The sequence below is a fragment of the Oryzias melastigma genome, linkage group LG6 (genome assembly GCF_002922805.2).
Source record: "Oryzias melastigma strain HK-1 linkage group LG6, ASM292280v2, whole genome shotgun sequence".
NCBI classification, from domain to species: domain Eukaryota; kingdom Metazoa; phylum Chordata; class Actinopteri; order Beloniformes; family Adrianichthyidae; genus Oryzias; species Oryzias melastigma.
This window is the reverse complement of record NC_050517.1, coordinates 7,410,420-7,437,851: the sequence shown is the minus strand read 5'-3', so window position 1 is coordinate 7,437,851 and position 27,432 is coordinate 7,410,420. Positions and strand designations below refer to the sequence as shown.

The window sequence follows — 27,432 nt, the reverse complement described above, 5'->3', positions numbered from 1 at the left end:
AGCGTCTGAGGGCCCAGAACAAACACCATATGCCAAGCCCCCCCCCTCACAGCCTCCGCACCACGCTGCACCGCAGCAGCTGATTAGGAAGAGCATGCTCCGCCGTGGAGGATCTGAGAGCTTTTTAATTCAATTCAGGAGGGAGGCTGCAGACATGGAGCAGGCTTTGTTTTTCTGCTGCAGGTTCGGCTCCTCAGAGAGATGCTCCGCCCACCAGGTCCCACAAGCCCCTCCCCTGAATCTCTGCTAAGGATCTCAGACGTGGAAATGTTCACCTGAATCTTGCTTATATCTGAGAATAGTTCAAACGTATTTATTAAGACTTTATATTATTCAAACTAAAGGTTTTACTTGAACGTTTTAGAAAAGTTTAACTCTCCTCCTGATGTTTTGAAACCTTCATGGATTCTTTCATATATAAGAGAAAAAAAGGAAACTTAACACCAAAAGAAATGTATTTTACTATAGTTTCATTAAAAAAAAAAAAACTGAAAATTGTATATAAAAACTAATTTTGTTTAGTTTTATTTAGACCAAATTAATAACACTGATGATTTTCTACTTTAAAAACTATAAAAGAACTGTTCTGGAAAAAAATAAAAAATAATGTATGGATGCTAAAAATGATTCGTAACATTTTCACACTTTTAACACCGGAGCTTCAGTGTTTATGATCTTTGATTGATAAGTTAAAGATTTTTGTGTTTTCATCAGGAATGTCTCAGGTGCTAAAGGGTTAAAAAAATATATATATTCTGACATGAAAAAATCAGGAAGGAGAATTTTTAGATCAACAATCACACTTACCACAAACACAAACAATATACACGTACAAATATATGTATTATATATGTATTTCTGTGAGTGTATTTATGTATCTATACAGTATGTATGTATGTGTATAAATGAATATGTAGCTGGTTAAATATTCAGATTTTGTATGTTTGTGGAATATTTGTAAACTTAATATTAAGTGTAAATTGTATCTTTTGTGTGGGTTTGATGAGCATGATGCTTCAGCCCATTACTTTTTCCACTGATTCCGATTGTAATTTAAAAGATGTAAAATGTTGTGTTTATAAAAATGAATAATTAAAGTAAACATCAAACTTCAATACACACACATACAAGTGCTTCTAGAAATACACATAGTGAAACAAACTAACAAACACACATATTTACAGATAACTCACACTAATAATTGTACACACAGGTGCACACACACAAATGTATACACACAAACTCACACACACACTGGTTCACACACACTAACATGCACATAGGCACACACACACATGTACGTACACACAATTACCTAACACTCACAAATGCACATACACACACACACAGGTTGGGGGAGACAGTGAGCAAAGTCTGTGAAAATTGCAGGGAAAAAACTAATTTTTGGTCAAAAGTGAGGGCTTTTGTGAAATTTAGAGTGAGCCATCCATTTGTGGAGTAGAGCCGTTTTCAATATAAAAAAAAGAAAAAGGGAGGACCGGAAAATGTCCTCACTTCCAGATTTGGACCTCACTTTGTTGGTCTAAAACTCGTTGGTCCTCAGTACGGGCTAAGTGCAGGAACACAAACACATACACACACATAGGCGCACACACACACACACATACACATATAACTTACAGTAATAATTGTACACAAACACATATACAAAAGTATGCACACACCTGCAGACAACCCCCCCCCCACACACCCATACACACACTTGCACACATACACACACATAGGTGCACACACAGGTGCACACACACGCATACTGAAACAAGCGCAAATATGCACTTGCTTGTACACACAATTACCTCACACTTACAAAAGCACACACACAAACAGGTACACACATCTGCAGGAACGATGTATACATGCAAATACAGACACATATAAGTGCTTCTACAAACACACATACTGAAACAAACACACACATATATATTTAAAAGTCACACTACTAATTGCACACACACACACAGGTGTGCACACACACCCACACACACACACAGAGGAGTCAGGAGGTGAGCAGGTGTTCAAACAAAGCGACAGAGCTTTCATCAACCCACCACCTCCGTATCCCAGGTGGAAGCACAGATCACAAACACACTCTCACACCTGGAAGCGCACACAAAGACGTGGATGTGTGGAAAAACACCACTGGGAAAGGGGGCGGGGCTCACTCTGGTTTTAAGGTGGAACTAAAAGTTTGCATGCAGTCAGGTTTCAGAAGGGTCTTCTCACCCAGAACTTGATCAGGTAGAAGGCGTTCTGCTGGCCCTTGCTGAACAGCTCCTTAAGGCCTCCTTTCTTCTCCGGGAACTTGTCGTAGATCTGCCGGATGTCCACGCACTCCAGGAGGGGGTCGCTGTAGCTCGGGCTGCTCTGGCTGATGTGCACAAACAAGTGCTTGTTGTACTGAGAGGAAAAGGAGAAGATGGAGAAGTGCAGACGGGTCAACGACAGGAATGTCTGCTGTCTATAGAACTCTTCTGTTCATGGAGCCGGGGGTGTGTCTGCACACATTAGATCTCTGAATAACTAACATGTTTAAAAGTATACAGTAGTGCCCCACAAGCATTATTTTAATAGTCGACTAATCATTGATTATTTTTTTTCAAATTAGTCGACTAATCGGGTCATGTGCAAACTGGATGTAAAGCACACATCATAACCATCATTAGCTTTAAACTAACTAAAAACTAGATATGTAGCATTACCTGTGATAATGCTAGTGTGAATGCTGTAAGCTGAATTTGACTGTTGAAGATGCTAGTGATGATAGATGAAGATGCTGAAATTGATTGCGGAAATAACTGTAGCTAATAGTTTAAAACGCTGAAGCTGATAGCCAACAGAAATTTTAGTTAAATGTAAAATTAGCCTAAAAACTGAAAAAAGCCAAAGTTAGCCAAACAGCTAGCATGTAGCTGAAATATTAGCTTAACTCCAAGTTAGCCTCAAAAACTTTAAAAATCATAAATTGGCCAATATAGGTAGCATGTAGTTGAAATATTAGCTGAACTACAAAGAAGCTTAAAAAACTGAAAAAAAAATCCTAAATTAGCCAAAATAGCTAGCATGTAGCTGAACTTCAAATTAGCCTAAAAAACTTTAATAAATCCCAAAACAGTCCAAAAATCTAGCAGAATGCCATTTTAACTTTCAACTTTACTACACTCTGACTCCATATAATATAAAGCAACGACTAATTGACTATTTTAATAGTCGATTAGTCGTCGATTAGTTGACTAATTGTGGCAGGCCTGGTATACACAGAAAAGCATCAAAAGACTTCCTTCCACTTGTTGCTTTCTGGTCCATTTCCACGTCCAACTTTCTGTTGATCTGATCAGAATCCTGAAAACAGAACATGAATCTGCTGGCTCTCTGACCATCCCTTTAACCAGGCTGAACTCTGTGGCTCAGCGTAATGTTTACGAGCAGACGGTGCTCGTTTTTAATCAACCGCTGGATCTGAGCTTCTGGAAATGCTTCGACCTTTTATTGACAGGACTGTGGATGGTGAAGGAACCACAGCAGAATCTATTTCAGAGCCTCTGCAGAACATTTTTATGTGGCGTCCAAACAGAAAGCAACAAGATGAATGCCAGCTGTCTGCGAGCGTAACGCAGAAAAATGACAATGAAGGCACGGAGTGGCAGGATGACAGATTGACGGAGCAGACGGAGAGATAGAGCTTTACAAAGGTTATTCATACGGCAGACGCACAAAGGCCTTTAATGCTGTTCTCTGCTGTAAGGTTATCTGTCATCTCTGTTTATGGGACAATAGGGACTGCTTATTGTAGACTGCTGCTGGCCGTGTGTGTGTGTGTGTGTGTGTGCACTCACTGCCTCCTGGTCCCTCTGCGTCTCCAGGAACGATGAAAACTCCACCAGCCGTAGTTTGGTGGTGCCGATGGAGCGACCCTGCCATGCCGGCTCACGGTGTGTTTGTGCTGCAGCAGGAGGCTCGTACGCTAAAAACACACACACACGCTTCAGAAACAAATCACAAGTTTCACAGAAATACAAAGATTTTGTGTGTTTTTCATGTGAGGCTGAGAGGACAACACATTCTCATCCTCAGATACTGAAGTTTGGTTAAGGCCCCCTTCACGTCACTTTTTGACGGTCTGGCTGTTCGTAAAATCAAGGGTCTGCAACCCTCAGGATGCAGTACTGGACGCGGTACCGGACACAGTACCAGACACAGTACCAAATGCAGAACCGAAAGCAGTACTGGACACAGTACCAGACATAGTATCAAATGCAGTACCAAATGCAGTACCAAATGCAGCATCGAAAGCAGTACTGGACACAGTACCGGAGACAGTACCAGATGCAGTACTAGGGCACCGGTACCAGGTTTGGGTACTGGTGCGCTACACGTCGCGGTAGTGGACCAGTTCTGGTTCAAGGCCCAGAGTTTACAGCCTTGAGGTTGGGGACCTGGGATTTATCGGGAACAGCCAATATGTCAAAAAACGACGAGTTGGCGACAAAAGGTGACGCGGAGGGGTCTTCAACCAAACGTCCACATTTGACGAGTTGGGAGTGAGGAGATGTTAAGCAGAAAGGAGTCGCCATGAACTCCTACATTCATGGTTCCAGGAAGTATGAGGTCCGTGAGGTCTGCACCATCACACTCCCACCACCATGTCTGACTTTGAAAGGGATTGTTATTCCAGATGTTTGTAGACAGTCTATCCGGTTCCTCGTCTGTCTGATCAGAATCTTTGTCCAGATGTTTGTGGATCATCCAGATGTTCCTCAGCAGTGTCTTTCTCCTTGAGCTCTCTCAGCATGTTTGTGTCTGTCTGACTGTCGTCTGACCTGAACTGAGTCCAATAAGACCTGACCTCCTGGATGAGTCCTCCTCGTGTTGCTGGAGAGAGCAGAGATCTATTCAGATCTCAGATCTGTTGAATCTATTTCAGGTCTTTTCAGTGTTTTAGTAAAAGTTGAATCGATCATTAACTTTAAAAAAGGGCTTCATGGTGGTTTAGTGGCTGGTTCTTTTTAATGATTCCATTATGAAATTATCAATGCTCCACATCTGCATTTATTTTTTTAATGTTTCTCTTTAGTGCAAGACACTCTGTGACCCGTTAAACTATTTAATCTGGCCAACCAAACTGGAATACATTAGATTGAAAATGATGTCTCCCCATAGATGGTGCAAATAGAAACACTGACCTCTGTCTAGGTTCAGAAAATTATATTTTCTTTAATTTGTTGTTTTTCTGAAGTTCATTTGAGATTTCTAATCCGGACAGGCATTTTAACAATTGTTCCACCAGCACATGAACGCAGCAATTTCTTGAAGTTTGTGTTTTTCTCTGAAGGACATCATCCCATTGGTGCAGTTAGAACTAAAATGAGAAAAAAACTAGAGCTAAAGAACTAGAACTAAATGTTCTGATTTAAAATATGTTAATTTTAAATCAAAATGATCATGTTTTTGTCCAAATTCTATTTTATTTATTTCACTTATGAAGCGGATTACCAAAACACAGCACAGATTTGCTCCTGGTCTGGCCTTTCTGTCACATTTTTGAAACCATTTTTGTGTCCCACCCCTGTACTAGACCAATATAGCTCACTTTTCCCACCAATGTGCATTTTTAAATAAAGATACTTGTTTAACTTTTACTGAGAACATACAAATATTTGGTTTGATAATCAAAAATCTTTCATAGCATCAAAAGGGAAAATATTTCCCTGAAAATCAAAAACCTTAAATAAGACAAAGTTACATTTTATCATTAGACCAGCTCTAGAACTCGCCTCAAACTAAATAAACAGTGACTAGCTAGACGTGTGGGGGTTTTGCAAATTTGTTGTGTTCCCTACACATTTAATCTTGCTGTGACTTGACTTACACTTAACTTTTATTCAATTGACCCTCGACACTGTGAAAGTCAAAATTCTTCCAAGCGGACGCTTTAGGCGAAGTCCAGGTCGGATGACGAGATCTGGAAGGTCAGCCATGTTTGTGAATAAAGCTTCACGTTCAGTTCCGCTTGTTACTTTTACTTTAAATCATATAAATATTTTAAATATTTAAAATGTATAAAAAGATTCAGAATTGTTTACGGATCAAAATAAATTAGGGCTGCCACAATTAGTCGACTAATTGACTTCTAAAATATTCAACGACTAATTTAATAGTCGATTAGTCTTTACTATATATTATATATGGAACCGGAGTGTAGTAAAGTTGAAAGTTATATTGGTGCTATTCTAGCTTTTTGGACTATTTCAGCATTTATTAAGGTTTTTTAGGCTATTTTGGAGTTTGGCTAATATTTCAGCTACATGGTAGCTATTTTGGGTAATTTGGGATTTTTTTTAGGCTATTTTAGAGTTTAGCTAAAGTAATACTTTAGTTACATGCTAGCTGTTTTGGGTAATTTTAAATATTTTGGGCTATTTTGGAGTTTAGCTGATATTTCAGCTGTATGCTAGCTGTTTCGGCTAACTTGGACTTCCTTTCAGTTTTTGGGGGCTAATCTGCATTTAGTTAATATTTTAGCTGCCTATAAACTACAGCGTTTTCAGCTATCAGTTTCAGCATCTTCAGGTATCAGCACTAGTATCTTCAGCAGCCAAATTCAGCTTACTTCACAGTAACATTATGCAGGTAATTTTATATTTCTAGTTTTTAGTTAAAGTCAATGATGCTCAAGATGTGTGCTTTACATCCAAGCTGTCCCTGAAACACCATGCCTTCCCCCATTAGTACCTGGGATAGGCTCCAGCAACCCCATGACCCCTAAAAATGGATGGACGGGCCATGATAGAGTTTGAAGAACGAAGGAATCTAAAGGAAGTTAGACTTTTTTGACTCTTCCTTTCAAACTGTCAAGTCGTCCTGTTGTCTTGTCTCTTAAATGTCATGTTTTAAAATGTAGCTACAGACGTCTGTTCAGGTGGAGTCGGTTTGACACCGTCTCCGTCTTTGACCTCTTCTCGTGATGATGCAGACCCAGGAGCCCCAACAGGGGAAGAGAGGAAGAGAAGAAAGAGAAGAAAACAACATAAATGGGGCAGAAAGGAGATGATTGTCCCCTGGTCCCTCTCACCTGAGATGTTGGTGGTCCCCGCTGTCTGCACAGAGAAGGCCTGCTGGGAGAACGGCTTGATGCTGGGGGGGACAGAGATGGGAGGGGGGCATTACATTCAGAAAAGGGCTGAAAGAAGAACAGGCGCAGCGGGACCAGTCTGGCTGTTCCTGCATTTACAAAAAGAGTGGCTCTGAGGCGGCGTGAACAGAAGCAGAGCTGAGGTCAAGAGCAGCTCTGAGTTCAGCCCATTGAGCGCCGCTCCCGTCATTTCATGCACACGTAACAGCCGCCGGCGCTCACGCCAGTCAAGGAAAAAAGCAGGACACGGGACTGAAAATCTACGCAGCACATATCTGGAACGCCACATGCAGCCTTTGTGCTCATAATGAAGAAAAATCGGTGTTTCGCCGCTAAAAGCTCCACGCCTACATAACTGTAGATTCAAAGGAGCTGCTCGGATCTGTGGTTTCAGGAGCACCATCAGCAGACGGCCGTAGCGTTTACGGGGCTGCGTGTTCGTCTCCCAGAGAAAAGGGAGAATCTTTATGAGGCCAAATTAAAGTCCAGTTTCCAGCAGCACGCATTGATAATCGATGCTGCTGTGATTGTTTCCTTCAAGGAAAAACGAGCCGCAAACCTTTAATCTGCTCTTTAAACACAAAAGAGCAGGAAGCAGCAAGAGTGGGAAGAAATGATCCATCATCCGCATCATCCACCTGCTTCTTGGAACAGCCACATTCAATAATTAAACTAAGTAAACAGAGAGCTGTTATTTCTTTTATGCTGATGTACCTTTCAAAATAAAAGAGGTGAGAAACAGCACGATTAACCCTTTAACTGCCTGCTCCACCGAATGCTGGGAAACATTTAGAAAACAAGTTTTTAAAAATATTGATAGTGTGTATTACTCCCCAAGGTATGGAGCCCCGAAAGGGAATTTGAAGAAAAAAAATGAAATTTAAATAATGAAATAAATAATTCTGGTTAGTAATGAATGCACTCCAGATAGTGACTGGTGTGAGTTAATTAGTAACCATAAAAAATTTTATTTGATTTGTTAAAAAAAAAAAAAAAAATCAAAGAAAAAAAAAACAGTTACTATCTGGTGTGGACCAGTTACTTACAAAAACAAATTAACTTTAATTTTTAGAAGAAAAAAAAGTTAAAGTTAGTAACCAGAACTTTTTTTTTACTTCATATTTTTTTACCGATTCCCTAAGTAATTTTAGAAAAAAAAAATGTTTTACTTTAATTTTTTTTTTTTAACTTTGATGTCCCTTTAGGAGTTCCATACCAAGGTAATAACCTGTGGAAAAAATACATTTTTTGTGTGTTTTTTCTTCTTCTTTTTGGTGTAGTTAAAGGGTTAAGCAAAAAGAACAAACTTTGAAAGAAAAATAATCTTATCTATAATGTGTTTTGATAGAAAATTTTCTTAGTTAAAAAAAAACTAGAATTTTTTTTCCTAAAATAAGAATTCTTGGTAAGATGATAATAATAATATTATAATAATAATAAATTGTATTTGTTTGGTGCCTTTCGAGGAACTTAAGGTCGCCTTACAGAAAAAACATACAGAATTATACATTAATAAAATAGTAATACATAAAAAAAAATAAAGATCATTTTCTGGCAGATATATATTTTTTTGCTTCTTTAAAGAGAATCTGTCAGTGGGTTAAAAATGTTTGACTTATTTGTGGTTTTTGCGGTGCGGTAAGATACTCATGTGCCCGTGTGAAGCTCCTGTTACCTCCAGTGAACACAGAGCAAACACCAGGAGACAAAGCAGTCACATCATTTATCAAGATGCTGCTAAACAAAGCCTCCAGTGGCATCCAAATGCTTCATCTCTTTCATGTATTGATCATCTAACAACTATGGCATCAAAATGATTAGAAACTGATTCAACAGAAATACGTAAATGGGGAGACTTTGTATGTAATTTATTTTAAATTAACAAAAAAATTGTTTTCTGTTTGCACGGATCTGCAGAAACCACACAAAGCTGCTCTAATGATCAATCCTGACTTTTGTGACGATTCACAAAATCCTATTGATAAAAATGAAAAATTTCTCTCTTTTTCTCTGAATTTTGTGACAAATATAAAACCAGCATGAATTCAAGCAAAGACTTTAACATCAGCAGTGAGGCCGAGTCATGCCTGCTGCCTCGGGTGAACGATGTTTGATCAGAGCGTGACTCACTCTTCTGTGGCGGAGCTGGACTGTCCTCCAGGAATCATGCCCTGCCACAGCTGCAACGACACAAAACACAGCCCGTCAGCACCGGCATCAAAGCACAAACGCACTCTCATTCTTATCCACCTCCTCCTCCTTGCATGTCATTACCACACAATATATTCTGTGAGTGTGGTACCTGTGCGTTGCCCGGGAAGCCGGCGCGTACGATTCCCGGCAGCAGCTTGCTGTGTATGGCCGTGGCGGAGACGATCTGAGCCGAGGACATGGACGAGATGCTCTGCAGAGCCTTCTCCTTGGCGTTCTGGTCCTGCACGGCAACAGCATCCTCATGAGAGGGGCAGAAAAATCCCTACAACACTTTCAGACGTGGGGCAGATTCATTCACAACATCAGAGCTTAAGAGCTGAAGCCAATGCGACGTGCAGCAGAAACAGCTGAATGAAAGAGAATTAGAGGAGCTGCGAGGATCACTAATTGGCAGCTTCACTCAAGTTAATTGGCAATGAGAGAAGTCTCTCCTCTGAGGAGGAATAACAGCCTTCCAGGAGTCATGACGCATTTTCATCACCAGGAATCGCTTCCATCTCAACTCCACACGTTTGAATCCCATTTCAGAGACACGGCCGGACGCTCTTCTTCTGAGCGCTTCAGAAATTCACAGCATTTTTTAAAGGAGTTGTAGGCAGAAAAAAGCTGAAAAAGTATTGACTTTTTTAACCTTTTTAAAAAACTTCTAAACTATAGATTGTTTTATTGATATGATAATGTGTAGTATTGTTTGTCGAGCAATATATATATATATTTTCCGGAGTATACGTTTTTCATAGTTTAGCCAGGGATGTGACTTATACTCAGGAGCGACTTATTTGTGATTTTTTTTTTTTTAATAAATAGACTCATATATTTGTTATTTTCCACTAGCAACCAGTTTCCCTTTAGCGGATGTTTCGGCTAACAACCACTAGAGGGCGCTGTTTTTCTTCTGACAGTGCCAGAAGAAGAAGTGTCGTCCAAAACAAACATGGAGGAGAATGTGTTTGTTTTCCTCTTCAATTTAGATATTTTTCTCATTTGCGTTGAAGAATTATTATTCTTCTTATTATTTTTTGCCATAGCAAATATAAAAGTGCAACTTATACTCCAGAGTGACTTATATATGGTTTTCTTCTTCTTCATTAGACCATTTTTTGCTTTTAATCCAGAAAATATGGTAAATAAAAAATAAAAGTTGCTGTGAGAATACATTTTTACAAGAAAAAATATTTAAAAAACATATTTTTTTATTAGGATGATTTCAAGTTGTAAAAATATCTTTGTTTTGTTTTATAAGAATTCAAATGTATCTAATTTTATAGCAGAATAGAACAATTTTATATGTTCTTAATATTTTGGGACTTTTTACAATTGATTAGAAAATGAAAGGTAGTGATTTTTTTTTTGTTTTTTTTTGGTGAAACCAGGAAGAGAAAGATTTTCTGCCATTTGTGGAATTTCCCGACAGCCGTGAAGAAAAGCTTCCTGACGTGTTCATCGTGAGTATTGATTGGGGCGTTGAGGACTCGGTGAAAACATGAGGTCAGAGCTGAAGCCGGCTCCCCGAAAACAAGCGTCTCTTTGTTGCTTCAAAGTTAATCACAGCTAACAGTGGGGAGGGAGGCAGAAAGAAAGGGGGGGCAGCAAAGGGAAGGGAGGGACGAGGTGAATGAATGTATGGAGAGCGGAGAGGGGGGGCTCAGCCTAATCAGACACCTAGGAGACTTGAAAGTGAGCGGCAGGCATCTTCTCCGACACAGTAAAGCCCAAACTCTGAATTCAGACCCGATCCTGGTCCTCTGCAGTCAGGAGGTTTAATCTCCACTAATCGGCCGTGTTTGCTCCACACACGGGCCGGGTTGTAAAAAACACCACCTTTTTTCTGGAACAACAAACCTCTCACCTTCAGTTTGGACTGAAACTCCCGGGATTTTCTTCTGGCCAAAACCTGGATATGACTGGATACCTGGAGAGGGCAAAAGGAAGGGGAGATTGGGAGAAAAGGAGAATGGACCAAACAGTGAGTTGCCATGGTAATGAAAGGACTGTTGCCATACTGGAAGTGCACACACACACACATGCACTGCACTCCCCTGACAACAGTGAATAGAGCCATCTATGCACATCTTTTCAGAGCAAAAAGACACCTGGGAGCCGAGTCTGAGAGCGACTCTTTACTGCGCCGTCCAGAAAAAAGGAAATAAACATAAAAAGTTTGGACAGCTGCTGCCAGCGTTTGTTGTGCTGTGTGTTTATGTGCTGCTGGACCTGCATGAAAGACGTCAGCACTCACACACAAAATGCCCTTTTGGTTTAGCGCTGTGAGGAGCAGCCATCAGGCTTCAGAACAGACCTCCGCGCTCACAAAACTCTACGAAAATTCACAATAATCCTTCAAAATAAAAGCAGGAATTAAGGCAGCATTGAAACAGCATAAACTGAGCCAGAGGTGGGAAGAGATCTGTAACTAGACCCTGCAGCTTCTGCGACACAAACAACATATTTGTTAAGACCATGAAGCTGAGGATGTCATTTTCAGGAATGATTTAAGCTTTTTTTGTTAGTTTTGTAGGCTATTTTGGAGCTTGGTTAATATTTCAGCTATATGCTAGCTGTTTTGGCTAATTTAGTTTTTTCTGTTTTTTAAATTGAGTTCAGCTAATATTTCAGCTGCACTAGCATCTTCAGCGGTCAAATTCAGCTTACAGCATTCACACTAGAATTATCACTATATATCTAGTTTTAAGTTAGTTTAAAGCTAAAGCACATCCAGTTTGCGCATGGTCGTATTAGTTAACAAATCGAAAAAAATAAATGTCAATTACTCGACCATTAAAATGATCATTTTTGGCAGCACTAATGTCCTTCATGATTCCTGATTTTTATCCTCCAAACACACAGAGTTCACAGCATCTCCTCTCTTTGATCTGAGGTAAGTCCATCTGCATTCACACTGAAGTGAACCGCACCAGAGTTCAGAAACCCTCAAGAGGATCTGGGTTCTATTGTTTGGTTCAAACTAGAGTTCAGGTGAACTTTCACATCACCGGACCTGGATTGGACCAGGACCAGACCCACCAGAACGGGTGATCCCTATAATATTTGTTGGACCATCTTCACATTAGTTCATGCTACAGTTCCACTGTCCAACAACGTCAAGCTCTCCTCAGTAATCAGATCATTTCAGTTCAGTCTTTTTTTAAACCCTTAATACTATCTAGAACGTACTTGTTTCAAAACAGAAACCCACCAGAATAATATTCTGTGCAAAAATATTTGAAAAACATTCATTTTTTCCGTCTGCTCAATCTTCAGACTGCATCAAATCATGCTCAAAGACTCATTAGTTTGTAGCTTTATTTTTCAAAAACTGCTGAACTTTTAAACATCTGGGAAGTAATCTTTTTAATCTTTTTAAAACCATTTAATGTTTGAAAAATATATTTAGACTTTGAAAGCCCTGCAAAAACTTTGAACGTCCAACTGCAACATCTTTTCATCAGGATTCTGCTGAATAAGGACAAATGTATTATAAATTCATCATTCACTACCTAAAATCCATCAAAACACATCAGTGTCATGGAGAGATGATCCACCTAGTGGTCCATGTTCCTTCAGACCTCATCTTAAGAAAGACTCATTAGGAGCAAACATTTGAATGAGAGGGAACTGCTCCGATCCACCTGGAGGAGGTTGGAGTCTCAGCTTTGGGTGGTGGACAGGTGAGATCTGTCCACACAGGTGGGATGTGTCCACACAGGTGAGATCTGTCCACACAGGTGAGATCTGTCCACACAGGTGAGATCTGTCCACACAGGTGAGATCTGTCCGCCACCCAAAGCTGAGACACCAACCTCCATCCCCTTCATCTGCCTGCTCCTCTGTGGAGAATTAAGATGCAGAACCAGAACGATCATCCAGCGGAGAAAAGAAACGAGTGCTGTTGGTTACATCACATTTATTTTCCACTTCAACTGAAGATTCAAGAACAACTGGTTTCTGGTATGAAACACTCGGCTCTTTTCAGGGATCTGTGCTTTACTTTTATTATTTTAAACTCTTTAAACTCCTTCTCCCATCATCTTTTGATCTGTTGTCTAAGTCTTCCCAGTCGTCTTTTAATCAGGATGATGCTGTTTTTAGCCAAAATCTAAACACTTGTGTTGTTTCCTAGGACATAGTTTCTGCAGAGCGACAAGAATTCATCAGAGTATTGGGTGGAACTATAGGTGAGGAATGAGTCTGCCCTTACTTCCCATCATCCCTTTGTTTAAACGATCTCCCACTAGCTTACAGCTCCTCACAACCTCAAGCTAACAACAAAAATGACAGCAACATCAGAGCTATGCAGCCGTACAGTTTAGATCCTTTCCAAACACGATCTTTTTAAACGGTATGTGCTCCTGATTCACAATGATTTGAATAAAGAAATATTCAGATTTGGTAGTTTGAATTCAATTTTCTTTATATATGTTTTCCATCATCAGAAAACATTAACGTTAATAACACCAAAAACACAATTTCCATGTGTCTTTAAGCTGTTTTTCTCACAGAAAAGAAAAGAAAAAAAAACCAACAGATTATTCCAAAACGTTGTGCTCAGTGAGAGCATTCATGCTTATCTATATATCTATATTTATAATCTTGCTGAATTTGAAGGAGAAAAGTGGCGCTCCTCACAATCTACTGGAATAATCGTGTTAACGGTTACAGTAAATCAAAGAACATAAACACTGGAGCTCCGATGTTAAAAGGTTAAACATTGTATCCCACATCTGTCAGAAGTCACAGCGCCCTCTATTGGTTGGCGTTGGTATTACTTTGTTTGGTCCATATTTAAAGGCTTTTCTAAACTAACTAGTAGTGTAAAAGTTACGTTTGAGATTATTATATGTGTTTGTATCCAAACAGGTCTGGTGCCTCCCAGAATTACCTGCTTCCTCGTCCGCGTCTTGCCTGTTCTCAGTTTGATGTATCTGGCTATCAGCTCATTTCGTCCTGTGGAGAGAAGACACAGAACACGCCGGTGAAACATTAGACATGCCTGTTTTTCCTAAACACACACACACAGCCGCGTTTCCCTCTCACAGACAATCACAAGCAGGAATCATAAGACCCCGACAAACAACTTAGTGTCTGATTTAGAGCTGTTGACCCTGCGATGTCCTGTGACGTGCAGTTTCACACAGAAACGCTGTAATCACCGATACCCCACCGACACACACACACACACAACCTCTGAATACACATGATCCAACAATGCAGGCATTCATGCGGACCGGCCGTCCCCTGATTAAAGGAACCAGAAGGCCAGCTGTACCCATGCTTACGCACACACATGCACACACACATGCACTTACAATACTGAATAATTCAGCCCATTCAATACCGAGCACAGCAGACTCAGCATGACCTGGCCAGTATAGATTAGTGAGGGACAGAGAGGAGGAGGAGGGGGGGGCACAAAAAAACCTGCAAGTTTAAATCCAGAAAGCAGTGAGGAGTGTGCACGTGTTTACACAGCGAACTGTAGCGGAGCCACACAACGCAACGATTACAACTAAACGCAGCAGAGAGTTTTAGATCATCAGTGAAATGAGGTAATTTGACTGCTGTTGTGTTTGCTAACAAGCAGATTTGGGGCTGTGAGGCTGGCTGCGGTCCGCTTCCTCTGCTGGCCTGTTTTCTGTTGCAACAGAGTGGAAAACCAAAGTCAGGCCAGCTGGCCAACCGATGGTCAAGATGTGCGCCACGCCAAACCTCCACACACTATCCAAATGGCTGCAACAATAGCCCTAACTAACTAGCAGATGGTGTGTGTGTGTTTTCCTGACCAGTCCCACTGTCACCGAGATAGGCAGCTTAGACTGATAACATCTACAGCTCCACATGCAGGTGTTTTCCTTCTAGCAGTCAAAGGCTGTGACGAACACACACGTACGTGCACGAGCGCCAGCACACATGCACCCAGAGAGTCCTGGCTGCGGAGGCTGACATCTGACTCCAGAGGGGCCAGCTGGTCTTTCTAGGAGGCTTAACGGTGAATTATCATCCTTCACTAACCCTGCGGCACAGATCCCTCGCCCCCTCCCTGAAAACTCTCCAGCACACACTTCCCTCCCTCGTCCATCCGTCCATCCCTTGTCTCCTCTGGCTGCCCCCCCCTCGCCTCCTCTGTCCTTCTTGTAGTGAATGGGCTTCCCCTCTGCCCCCCCGCCTTCCTTTCTCTCAGTGAAAGACTTCAAGGCCAAAGTCAGATGGTCATTAACCGTGACGAACAGAAGCACCCCCCACCCCCCCTCCGCGCGCCCTCTGTCTCCAGGACGAGGCTGATGGTGACGGAGACGCCGGGAACTCTGGGTTATGTGTTTGTAATCTGATTTGTGATCATCTGGTGAAGGTTTGAGGGGCAGAGATCAGTCTGCTGCAGATGCTTCACATTATTCTGCTCAACATCAACAAGCTTAACCTGAAATCCAAAACTCCTGCTTTTTTCTTTATTAACTAGATTTAAAACATTTAGAAAACTCCCAGACCTGCTGAGATTTATAACCACATAGAAACTTCAGAACAGAATGTTAATCTCTGACATGTCTGAGTCTGAAAGGCTCAACAGGAGTTTCTGCATCTCCACATGATGAGGAGAAGCTCCCCAGGACACATCCAGGAGGTCATGAGAGAAAAAAGTGAGAGAGAGAAAGTTCCAACAGAGACGGAGAAACTTTTACACAAACATGTAACCATGAGACTTTTAGGGGGAAAGAGACTGCAGAGCAACAAGGACCCGGAGGATGATCCAGTAACATCTGGACAAAGATCATGATCAGACAGAGGAGGAACTTTCTGGAAGGACTCAGACATGGTGGTGGGAGTGTGATGCTGTGGGGCTAAGTCACTAGTTAGTTTGCTGGTTACTTTCAGTCATTTAAAGATGTTTTTTCCTCACAGCACAGTTTCTCTCACCTAAACAAAGAGCTAAATGTATTTTTATTGTTATTATCATTGTTATTAATGGCCTAATGTGATTTTGCTCTTATTTCTAATTAGTACAAATTTGACAAAAATACATTTTTAAGGAGAGTAAAATATGGAAAGTTATTTAAGGTTTAAGTTGATTTATTCTGGAATAATATTACTGCCTTTTAATAATTCATAATTATGTTAAAAAGTTACAGTTTTAAGGTTTTAAAAATGTAGTTTTAGAGAGTTCAATAAATGTTTATCCTGTTCGGCCCCAGAAAGACTTCTCACTAGTGCAGCTGTTGACTCTCAGAAAACAACATGCAAAAATTACATCTAGAAGACAAAAGCTTTTAGAATGACTTAAATTCTACTGTAAACGCTTCATTTTCTTGACCCAAAATGCTTTTCATTACTAACATAAAAACACGTTCTATTTGATAAATATACATGCATGTTTTCATATGAAACTGGTTTAATCCAGTTTGCATCTTGTTTTATTTGTTTGTTTACACATAATTGTGTCCTTTCCCCCTGAAATCCTTCCTGCAGCAGAGTGTTGATCCCCACACTCAGCAGTGATTAGGAACTTCAGCCGCTTTACGGAGGAGCTGAAACAGGCCTTTCAGAACCAGGACAAAGCCTCGCTGACCGCCCTTGCTAACAAGGCTGCAGTTGAGTTGTGCGTATTGTTGTTCACCCTGGGAGGACCCCAAAGACCACGGGGGCTAAAGTCTGGCCCACAGCCCGGTTCTACCCAGCCAGGGAGGAGTTTGAGGCTTCTGCAGAAACATCAGGTGTTCTGCAAGAGGAACTGCTATTGGTTTAAAGTCCTATATATCATCTTTTGATCTATTGTGAGTATGCCGTTTTTAGACAAAATTAGGACATAGTTTCTGCAGAGCGGCAGGAGTTCATCAGAAATTCAGCCTTTTGGACAATTGGTACAGAGTAAGGCCCTCCGCACTTCCCATCACCTATAAATGAGCTCTCTGTTTACACTCTCCTGATACTAGCTCACACCCCAAACATAACATCAGCGGTGGAACAAAAAGGTGAGGCGTATCCATCCGTACGGTTTGGATCAACAAAGACGTTCATGGATCTATTCGTCTGTATGTGGATGGATCAGAATGGAGCATTTTGTATTTTCTACATCACAAATAAGATCTTTTTCAAACATTATTTTTTCATCTGCCCCTGATTCACAATGATTTAAATAAAGAAATACTCAGAAATGCAATTTTGAGTTTTTTTTGAAAGTATAAATGTCTGTCATCAGAAAAATGCCACAAGAACATGTTAAAAACGACAAAAACACTTTTTGAGAAGACAAAGATGTTTGTGACAGAGACTACTTTTCTTAGTGGTTACTTCTTGAACTCCACCAGACTTCAGTTGTTTTCAATTTTAAATGTGCTCTGAAGCCCAGAGGTCGACCCTCAGCTCAAAGCTGCATATCCTTCAGGCCGAGAGCAGCCGAGCTGATCCCCGTCTTCCCATGTTTACGTGTGTTTATTCATTCAAGATTATTCAGTGATGGATGTGCAACATCTGCACTGGAAGGACATTTTTAAAGTGTATTCAGATTTGACAAAACATCAGAAATAATTCACTGAACTCTTCTGGCCGGGATCAGTGGGGTTTTCTCTCAGATGGGGAGGCGGGAAAAGTTGGATCCTGTTGTTAAGTGAGAGCAGCATTTCTGTGTGTGATTTCTCTGAGGGGACGACGTCATCAGAGCGTTCTTCACATCAACACAGCACCTTTTGTGCCTCCTCCTTCTTGTTCATTTCATCTATTTTTCTGCAGTGGGTGTTCAATCACCATAGAGTTTCTTTCCTTTGAAACTGCTCAGCCACTCGTTTGGCTTTAATGTGTAAAAAAAAAAAGGTGAATAACAAATAAATCAATGATGCAACTGGGGGGTTGTGTGTGTACTCTGCTAAAAACTACACCACAAAACCAAAGTCAACGGGCCTTCATCAGGACTGTAACTCACAAATCCCTTCCTACTCTTCTGCATGAACGCCCCCCCAACAGGAAGCTGCAGACATTCCAGGTGATCCTCAGCCCCCCCCCCTCAGAGCTGCTCAACCCCTCTCCCCACTCCACCTCCAAGAAAACAGGCGCTGCCTAACGCGGTTAGCTAACTATGATAAACGTGTCAGGACACTGAACAAACAAGGTAAACAAACAGCACTGATTGATCAGAGGGATCAATACAGATGAGCCACAGTAGGCTCTTTAGCATCTGTGCACGTCAGCACTTCTTCAGGTAGGATTCATCCCGACAGGAGCGCACATGAGGTTTTTATCTGAGACCACAAAGTAAACCTACAGGACAACACCCCCATCCAGTCCATAATCACCTGGTTCATTCAGTCCAAGTCTGATCAGTTTAAGTCTTCAGAATTTTAAGTGACTGTAAAAGACTGGAGGATCAATACCAGCATTCTGGGTCTCTGAGGATAAAACTACTGATGTGTAATGAATCACTCAGTTGACAGGATTACAACTGTAAAGTAAAACCAGCACATAGTATGAGGTTATATTTGTGACAAAAGTATTGTGTGTTGGTAGTAAAAACTGTAGGAAAAATGTGTCGGTCTCTAGAAAAAGTGTTCATCTGTAAAAACGTTTTGTAACTCTAGAAAAAAAATTGTGCGTCTCTAAAATAGTTTTGTAACTGTACGTCTGTAGAAAATTTGTATATGTATCAAGAAAAAAAAATAATACATCCGGAAATTTAAAAAAATTTAGATAAAAAGATTTAAAAAATTGTGCGTCTGTCGAAAGAACTTGTAACTGTAGAAAAAATATGTGTGCAACTGTAAAAAACTATTTATAACCTTTAAAAAAATGTGTCCGTCTGTAAAAGTTTTGTACTTGTAATCAAACATTTGTGCATCTGCAAAAAAGTTTTGTAATTGTAGAAAAATGTGTGTGTTTGTAAAAAAGTTTTGAAGCTTTGGAAAAAAATAGTGTGTCTGTTGAAAAAAAAATGTTTCAAGAAAAAAATTGTACATCTGGAAAAAAGTTTTGTAGCTGTAGAGAAAACGTGTGCGTCTATACAAAACATTTGAAACTGTAAAAAACATTGTGTGATCGTAAAAAGTTTTGTAACCATTGCTGAGACGCCTTCCAAAAAGAAACCGCCTCTTGATCTTCCGTCCTCTGATTGGTTGATATTCGGCTCCTTTAATTACGCCTAAGTGAATGTAGGCCCGGTACCAGAAGGTACTAGGCCCGCCTGGTAAATGGACATAAATGGACACAACTTGTCAGATAGGTAACAAACTAGGGAGAAAGTTGACTGTAACCAAAAATATCTGAGATATTTTTTATATGAAATATTGTAAAAAATGTTTTATTTAAATCTAAAGTCTCAAAACACGGTCACTGATGTTGAGTTCAGGGGTCAGGTCACTGTGATTCCCATATAACACTGTCTCTACTGGCAACTCGTGTGTGAGATGTTAAAGTTGAAGATCTGATCACGTTATCATGTGACTGTAGCATGGTATCCAAGATGGCGTTAAATCAAGAGAATAGATTAAGCTTTCACTGTTACTCAGTGCTTTAAGTGGACAACAAGAACATAAAATGGAGAGAACTCTAAAAAACGAGTGCTAGTACTGAGTACTGGTGAGTACCAGCCCACTTAAAGCCCTGCTGTTACTAAAATAATATCAGGATGCAATGGATATTGGCAGATACTTTCATAGAAAGGTAAATATGTCATCAGCAAACATCTGAACTTCACAAATCTAGTAGAGATGGTTCTACAACCTGAACAAACAGCTAACAAATGCTTCAAATTATTGTCCAATCAAATCCCAACAGACAGAGTGTTGCTCATCCGGAGTTTTTCCTGCCAGTCGACACCTCGGTGTTATTGATATAAAAACACGGCAGTTTCTCTATCTCGACTTTATCCACTCAAACATGAACACAAAGTGAGAGCTGCGGCGCAAAAACGGCGTTCCCGCTGAAAGTGCACACCTCAGCATGGAAGACGCAGAGGGAGAAACAGATAAAAACAAATGTGATGTTCCAAACAAGCCCGCCACTCTGCAGAGAAAAGACACAAGTGACAGAGAGGGAGGGGGCGCAGCTGGTGGCAGCCAGAGGACCATCTGTTCATCACTCTATTAGTTCACACACACACATTATGCACCTACAGCATGCCATTTCCTCTGCTCCACAGCTTATCCTTCTCTCGTCTGCCTCTGACACTTGATGCTCTGTGCGGCGAGCTCCATCCTCGCCGACCGGCTGCTTATTCTAGTCTCCACCAAAGCCTGAATGTTGTGGTTTTGTCCCTGCTCAACACTGCCAGCGTTTCAACTTGTTCACATGTGGCTAATCACACAAGCGGCGTCTGGTTAGGCCTTCGTCACAACTGTCTTTATGGGTGGATATGGGCCGTATGTGGGGGATAAGTCAACACATTCTCATTCCCAAGTCCTCACATTTTGGTTCATAGTTAAAGACCCCTCTGTATCAAAAATTGACGTTTTGGGTGTCCCTGACTCGTCATTTTTTAACATTCTGGCTGTTCCAATTAACTCAAGGCTCCACAACCTCGGGGCTACAAACCGGTACTGGGACCGTATCGGTACCATAACCTTAACCTGATACCAGACCCAGATCGGTACGGGACGTGGATCAGTACCGGTTCTGGATGCAGTACTAGATGCAGACAAAACTAGGTATGGGCAGGGACTGGCAACAGTAAAAGAGTAACAGTAAATGAGCCATTTGGGCTCGTTTTCTGTTGATCAAAACATACAAGGAGCAGTATAGTCTTTATTTAGCCTTTATGAAATTTGGATTTACATTCATGACTTTCTGTTTTTATTAATAAATATGAATTATTTGTATCTTTGGGACGAACAAAAGCAAAATATATAAAAAACCTAGCATCTCTCAAAATTAGATTTTTTTTTGTCCTCAGCAGTCTTATACTGCTGGGTTTTGTTATTTTAGTTTGGGGTTGGACCTTGGTAGTCTTAGGTTGCGGGCTTTGTTTATCTGTTTTCTTTAGGGTAGTTTTGGTAAAGCAGCCATTAGCAGGGAGCTGCTGACTCGGACAGTAAACATGACTGGATCAGCAGTCTCTCTGATTTATTTTATGTTTGGCCAAGGAGCCACCGTGGAGAGATAAAAGAGCAGCAGGTTGGAGAATCCTGGTATAAGGTAACAGGTTAGAGTACCAGTACCGGCCATGTCTCGAAATTTAGTCTTCATCCGGTACAGTGTCTGACAAAAATGCCCTGACCTCTGATTTAACAGGAACACCCAGCACATCAAAAAACGACGAGTTGGGGATACCCAAAACGCCCAAAAGTGACGCGGAGGGGTCCTTAACCAAACGTCAATATGTTATGGCTTGGGAATGGAAATGAGTTGGAAACATGGGTATATCTCTACGGGGAATACAGGTGGCTTACAGGGAATGTCAAAGTTGTAGATGTTGATGCAAATTTCTTACTACGGGAATGCTGCAGGTGAAAGGTCGTAGTGAAGACTTGAACACCTCACATGGGTAAGTAAAGGTGAAATAAGTGAGACGGAGTCATGGGTCTATAGGCATCCTATAAGCACTTAAATATCAAGTGCACGCCCAGTGTGTTTGGCATTGTTTGTGTGGAGCCAGTATCCCCAGCTTACTAATGACTAGAATGTGGTGACAGCAACCCCAGTATGTTATAGGTCTGCGTATCCTTACAAATACTTCACAATACACTTACCAAACTCATTCCAATGGTACGCTCCATTTTCAAGACGTCACTTGAGCTTCAAAGAAACTACAAGACACGCCTGATCCCTCCTTAAGATGCAGCCGGTCCTCTCTATGACCCTCCACAGACCGGACAACCCAAAAACCCTCAGGACCAGTACTGGTGTGCGGCTAAAACTTTTGAGAGCAACTACACTCCTCAAGAATGTGAAGAGCTGTGAGTCACTCACCGTACATCTTTCCTTCATCTGAGAGGATGATCTTCCTCCTCCCACAGGGAGGGTAGATAGCCAGGGCCTCCTGGAAGCTCTGCTCGATGTCTGGACTCCAGACCCCCTCGGGGTCTCCGTCCATGGTCTTGTCTCCTCCCGAGTCACTCAGTCTGTCCATGTCCTCTCCTGGACTCTCACTGCCGCTCCAGCTGCGCTCCATAGTAAAGCTGATGGGTGTTCAGCACCTTTAACAGTGTTGTGATGACCACTGCAGCGCCACTGATAAACTCGAGCTTAAACTGATGATAATGGCAGCTATTAATTCACAGTGTGGGGCAGCCAGAGGCGGAGCACTATAAATCGAGGGCTAATGTTAGCCGCTGCTTCTGTAACGGCAGCTTCAGCAGTGAAGACAATGGAAGGCAGCAGGCCGGTGGAGGGCAGACGGTGTAAACCTGCAGAGCAAAACACAAGAGAAAGAAAATGGTTAGTCAGGCCTTCCATTAATCATATTTGAAGAAAATCTTTACTAAGGTTTAGCTAAAGTGGATTCTCTACGATTGTCTGCTATATTTTAATGTTTTCTTATACAAATGCTCTATGTTCTGAAACGCTGGTGGGGTTCTAACCTCTGTTTTCTTTCTATTACTACTTTTCCATCAACACAAACACCTAGCAAAACTTTTTTAAAAGTCACGTTTTGCTTCACATGACATGTTATATTTTGAAAGGAGCTTGAAAATCCACAAGCAATTAAAACAACAATCAAAAAAGGAAAAGTAAGATAGTAAACAATAAATACAATAGTAAAAAAGAGAACATTGATAAAAGCAAGAGCAAGTGAAAAATAAATAAATAAAAAGCACCAGCTGAACAGAGTCTCATGCCATGTCAAAAGCCTAGTGATAAAAGTGGGTTTTAAGAATTTTTTTACAGGTGGGCAGTGAGGATGCCTGCTAAATGCTCAGTGGCAGCCCATTCCACAGCTTGGGTGCACAGATTGAAAACACTTGTTGCCCTCTGAGCTTCCTCTTAGACCTCGGTACCTCCAGAAGAAGCTGATCGGCTGACCTGAGGTACTGGGTTAGGTTGTATGGATAGAGAAGCTCAGAGACGTACGGCGGTGCACAATTATTTAAAGATTTGAAAACAAAGAATTTCAAAATGAACTCTAAAATGTATAGGTAGCCAGGATGGGGGATGTGGTCCCTCTTACACACTCCTCCCAGAACCTAAACAGTAGCATTATGGACCAGTTGGAGACGTGAGAGGGATGAGTGGCTAACTCCAAAATATAGAGCGTTACAGTAATCCATCTGAGATGCAATAAAAGCATGGATTACTGTCTCAAAATTTCGTTTCGGTAAAAATGGTTTCACCTTTACCAGCTGTCTCAAATAAAAGAAGCTGGATTTTATCACTGAACTCATTTGACAATCAAGTTTAAAATCACTGTCCAATTTAAAATCCAGGTTTGACACAGTGTGTTTTAGATGTGGAGGCAAGGGACCAAACTCCACTGTGGAGGGGTCACAGGAGCAGCTCAGACCAGACACCATAACTTCAGTTTTTTATCACTGAAACTTAAAAAGCTTAGGGCCATCAAGTCTTTAATGTCTTGTAAAAAAGACAATAGTGGTGTAACGGAGCAACCTGACTTAATTGGTAAATATGTTTGACTATCATCAGCATAGCTGTGAAAGACAGTGTTTTCTAAGGACAGAGCTAAGAGAATGGAGAGAATAAAAGACGTCTTAAAATAGAGCCCTGTGGAACCCCAAACAAAAGTGGAGCAGCTGAAGAAAAAAATCCAGACATTGGTAAATATGTCTGACCATCATCACCATAGCTGTGAAAGACAAACGGTTTTCTAAGGGCAGAAACCCAGAGGGTAGAGAGAATAAAAGAGGTCCTATAATAGAGCCCTGTGGAACCCCAAACAAAAGTGGAGCTGCTGAAGAATAAAATCCAGACATTGGTAAAGATGTCGGACTATCATCAGCATAGATGTGAAAGACAAACTGCTTTCTAAGGACAAAAACCCAGAGGATCGAGAGAATAAAAGATTGTCTAAAATAGAGCCTTGTGGAACCCCAAACTAAAGTGGAGCAGCTGAATAAAATCCAGACATTTGCAGTTGAAGAATAAAATTTGGACACGACCAGATAAAACGAGAATCAATCAAGGGTATACATTTAAAAAAAAGTATTTTTCTAAATGTAAAAGTGTAATTTTGCAGATTTTGTTGGGTTTTTATCAATAGGAAACTGGTCAAAGTGGCTTTACTTTGATTATCAGATGCAAAATTGTGAATATCATGGTATATTTGATGTTGCAAAATCAAATATTTTCTACTTTATCTCAATTTATTTAAAAATACACCAGCAAACCTCTCCGGTTTTGTCTGTTTCCCTGATTTGGCAGCCATGTTGATGTGTTGCGGTCATGATCACGGTTACGACTTTCCTACAGAAATGGCTGTCTCTGCCAGAACCAAAGGGAACAAAAAGTTTTGGAGTTTTACAAGTTTGTGTGGAGAGCAACTTTTTGCATATATTTTTGCAAAAATTTGTCCAGGTGACGTCTTGAAGTTGAATGATAGCATTTGAGCCTAAAATGTTCTTTCTTGAAACGATTCGCCGAACGGCGAATCGTTTCAAGAAAGAACATTTTAGGCTCAAATGCTATCACTCAACATTTTTTATTGATCTAATGAAAAGATGCTCCTAATTTCTATTTCACATAGATGTGTATGGGAAATTAATGAATGGGGGAGGGGCAAGATTTAGGAGGGAAAAAGGCGGAAAGTGAAGTGTGTGCCAGCTGCTTACATTTCTTCTGAAATCCCCCGCGGTAAACAGCAGGGCCGGCAAACACTCGCACACTGACATATGCACACGTTCACACCACACACAAAATTACAGTGCCAGCCCCCCTCCCGGCGAACACATGTCATTTTGTCTGGTCTTCTCTTGTTCACACTTCCCCAGCACTGTCCCCCGCCACAGCCTCAACCACCTTGCAGTGTGAAAGTGTGTGTGAAGGGGGCTAAATCTGGGAACGGGCTTGAACCCGGTCCAGCTCTGGGGTAAAACACCTGGGGGGAGAGCTCAAACATCTGCTGGCTCGGGTCTGTGAGTAATGAATCTGCCGCCGTTGCAAGGGGTTCCATCTTTTCACCCTCGCATCCGTTTCCTTTGGCCGCAGAGCCGTTTTCCATTCAAACCCGGACCGACACCAGCTGGATTTTTTTTTTTTTTTTTCTTTAGCGCCGCTCGCTGGAGTCAAGTACAGCTCTTCACAGGTAGCAAAGGTTGGAGCATCTTTAAATGACGGCTTTGAAACGAGCCACTTTTCAAGAAGGTTGCAGCCCGGTTCTCTGAACTGAACGCTCTGTTCTCCACATTCAGGGAGAAAAATAGCAATGCTTTAATTTGCTTTGGGTGGCATGTTGGCAAAGCGAAACAGTTGAACTTTTCTGTCGCAGAGCGCCTTTTAAAGCTCATTGTGACGGGATTTTTCCCCAGCTGAGCTTGAACCCGTCACCACCCAGGGCCTTCACTTAAAGAGCCTGAGGGTTTCTTTGAAAACGCCAAGGCTGAACACTAAAACCCATCATTTATCTGCCTGTGGAGAAGCTGGAAAATGTAAAACTCAAAAGTGTTTGGAGCATTTTAGGAGGTCAAAACAAATGGAGAACTGAATCACACAACACTGTCTGCTGTAAACGATTTTGGACAAGATAGACGCTTTCTGATCGGCAACTCTTCACAAAGAAAATCGATTCCGCAATATATCGCAATACTTCACTTGGCGATACTTGTATCGATTTAAAATGCTGACATGGTGATATTTCATTGAAGTCCCTCTATGACAAATGTTTTTATTTAAAAAAAAAAAAAACATTCCCAATAGTGTTTTAATTATGATTATGATGTTTTTAACCAAAATCCCACAACCTAAATGTCTAAAAAAGCAATTTTTCATGTTCATTTGAAACCTCTGTTTCTAAAATCTCCTCTGGGGGGGTGTGGCTTTTGGAGCTGAGGTGAGTAGCCCCGCCCCTGATCCCAGTGTGTCTCATTAGTGTAAATCTTCACCGCTGCTACATAAAAACATCCATCAATCTGGGTAATGTCCATCCGTTTGGTTCTGATCCGGATGTCAGCTGGACGAGGAAGTGAAGATCTTCATGGACAGAACTTCCTCCAAAATCCTGATTCTTTCTCCTTCCAGTTCACCAAAGACTCTTTTAGCTAATTCTCCAATGTTTATTGACTGTGATCAATACATTCAATCATTGGTTTCTCAGAGTTCTTGATAAAATAATCAAAGCTAACATCAAAATGCTCTTTCATTGAGTTACAATCCTTTCCAACTGCGGTCAAATGAGCCGCCGTTCACATTTCCGTGGTCACATCAAGAAGCTCCGTGGAGTCTGGTGGAGATTTTCCAGCGTTCTCAGTCCTGCTACCGTAAGTATTGGATGAAACTCACACCAAAAATCCAGTGATGCTGATTTGACCACAGAAATGTGAACGGCGGCTCATTTGACTGCAGTCAATGTGAAGATACCATCTTCTCTTCTCCAGAACCTGAACTAGACACTAGGAACAGATGAGGGTTTAGTGCATGTGCAGCAGAGCTGTTGATGGAAAGAAGATTGTTACACCCCATCTTGGGGGACTTTATTTAGTTACTACACCATGAATTGGCTTGGATAAAAGCAACTTGTATTTTGAGATACAGTTGCAGTATATTATGTTGAGCTCATTACATAAAATTAATTTTACCATTTTATTACAATATTAAAAGTCATACTATTAAAGAAATAGTGAAACATTGTTGCAGTCCTGGGATGTATCTCGATATATATTGTATCCAGGTATGGTGCTATGTATCGTATCGCCAGGCTCTTGTCACCCCCTCCCCCCATGACAGAACAGAATCCGGTTCTTTAGCATCAGAGCCAACAGATGTGTTTCTGTCGCCTCTGATGGACCAGAGTGACCCGTTTAGCCTGAAGAACGGCTTTCCTCTCAGAAACAAAGCTGTTGTCTCACTCATGAGGAGACAAAGAAGACATTCACTCAGAAACCTCGTTAACGCAACCATTCTTAGAATTCTTACAAGATAATTGATATAAATTGTACCTTAATATATATATTCCCACCATTTGCATGTCTGTTTTGGTTTTTTTTTTT

The 27,432-nt window shown here is 41.0% G+C and overlaps 1 protein-coding gene across 1 annotated transcript in view; it reads right to left on the bottom strand.

Annotated features, from left to right (window-relative positions):
* The window catches only part of tead1a (TEA domain family member 1a), a 53,004-nt gene that overhangs the window by 7,713 nt on the left and 17,859 nt on the right, over positions 1-27,432 (bottom strand). Inside the window, exons 2-9 of the mRNA XM_024264241.2 lie at positions 22,247-22,683; positions 14,244-14,308; positions 11,214-11,276; positions 9,453-9,584; positions 9,281-9,330; positions 7,091-7,152; positions 3,855-3,982; positions 2,245-2,418 (exon numbers count right to left, since the gene is read on the bottom strand). Of these exons, the coding sequence (XP_024120009.1) occupies positions 2,245-2,418; positions 3,855-3,982; positions 7,091-7,152; positions 9,281-9,330; positions 9,453-9,584; positions 11,214-11,276; positions 14,244-14,308; positions 22,247-22,448 (876 nt within the window). The 5' untranslated portion in view covers positions 22,449-22,683. The remainder of the gene's footprint in view (positions 1-2,244; positions 2,419-3,854; positions 3,983-7,090; positions 7,153-9,280; positions 9,331-9,452; positions 9,585-11,213; positions 11,277-14,243; positions 14,309-22,246; positions 22,684-27,432) is intronic.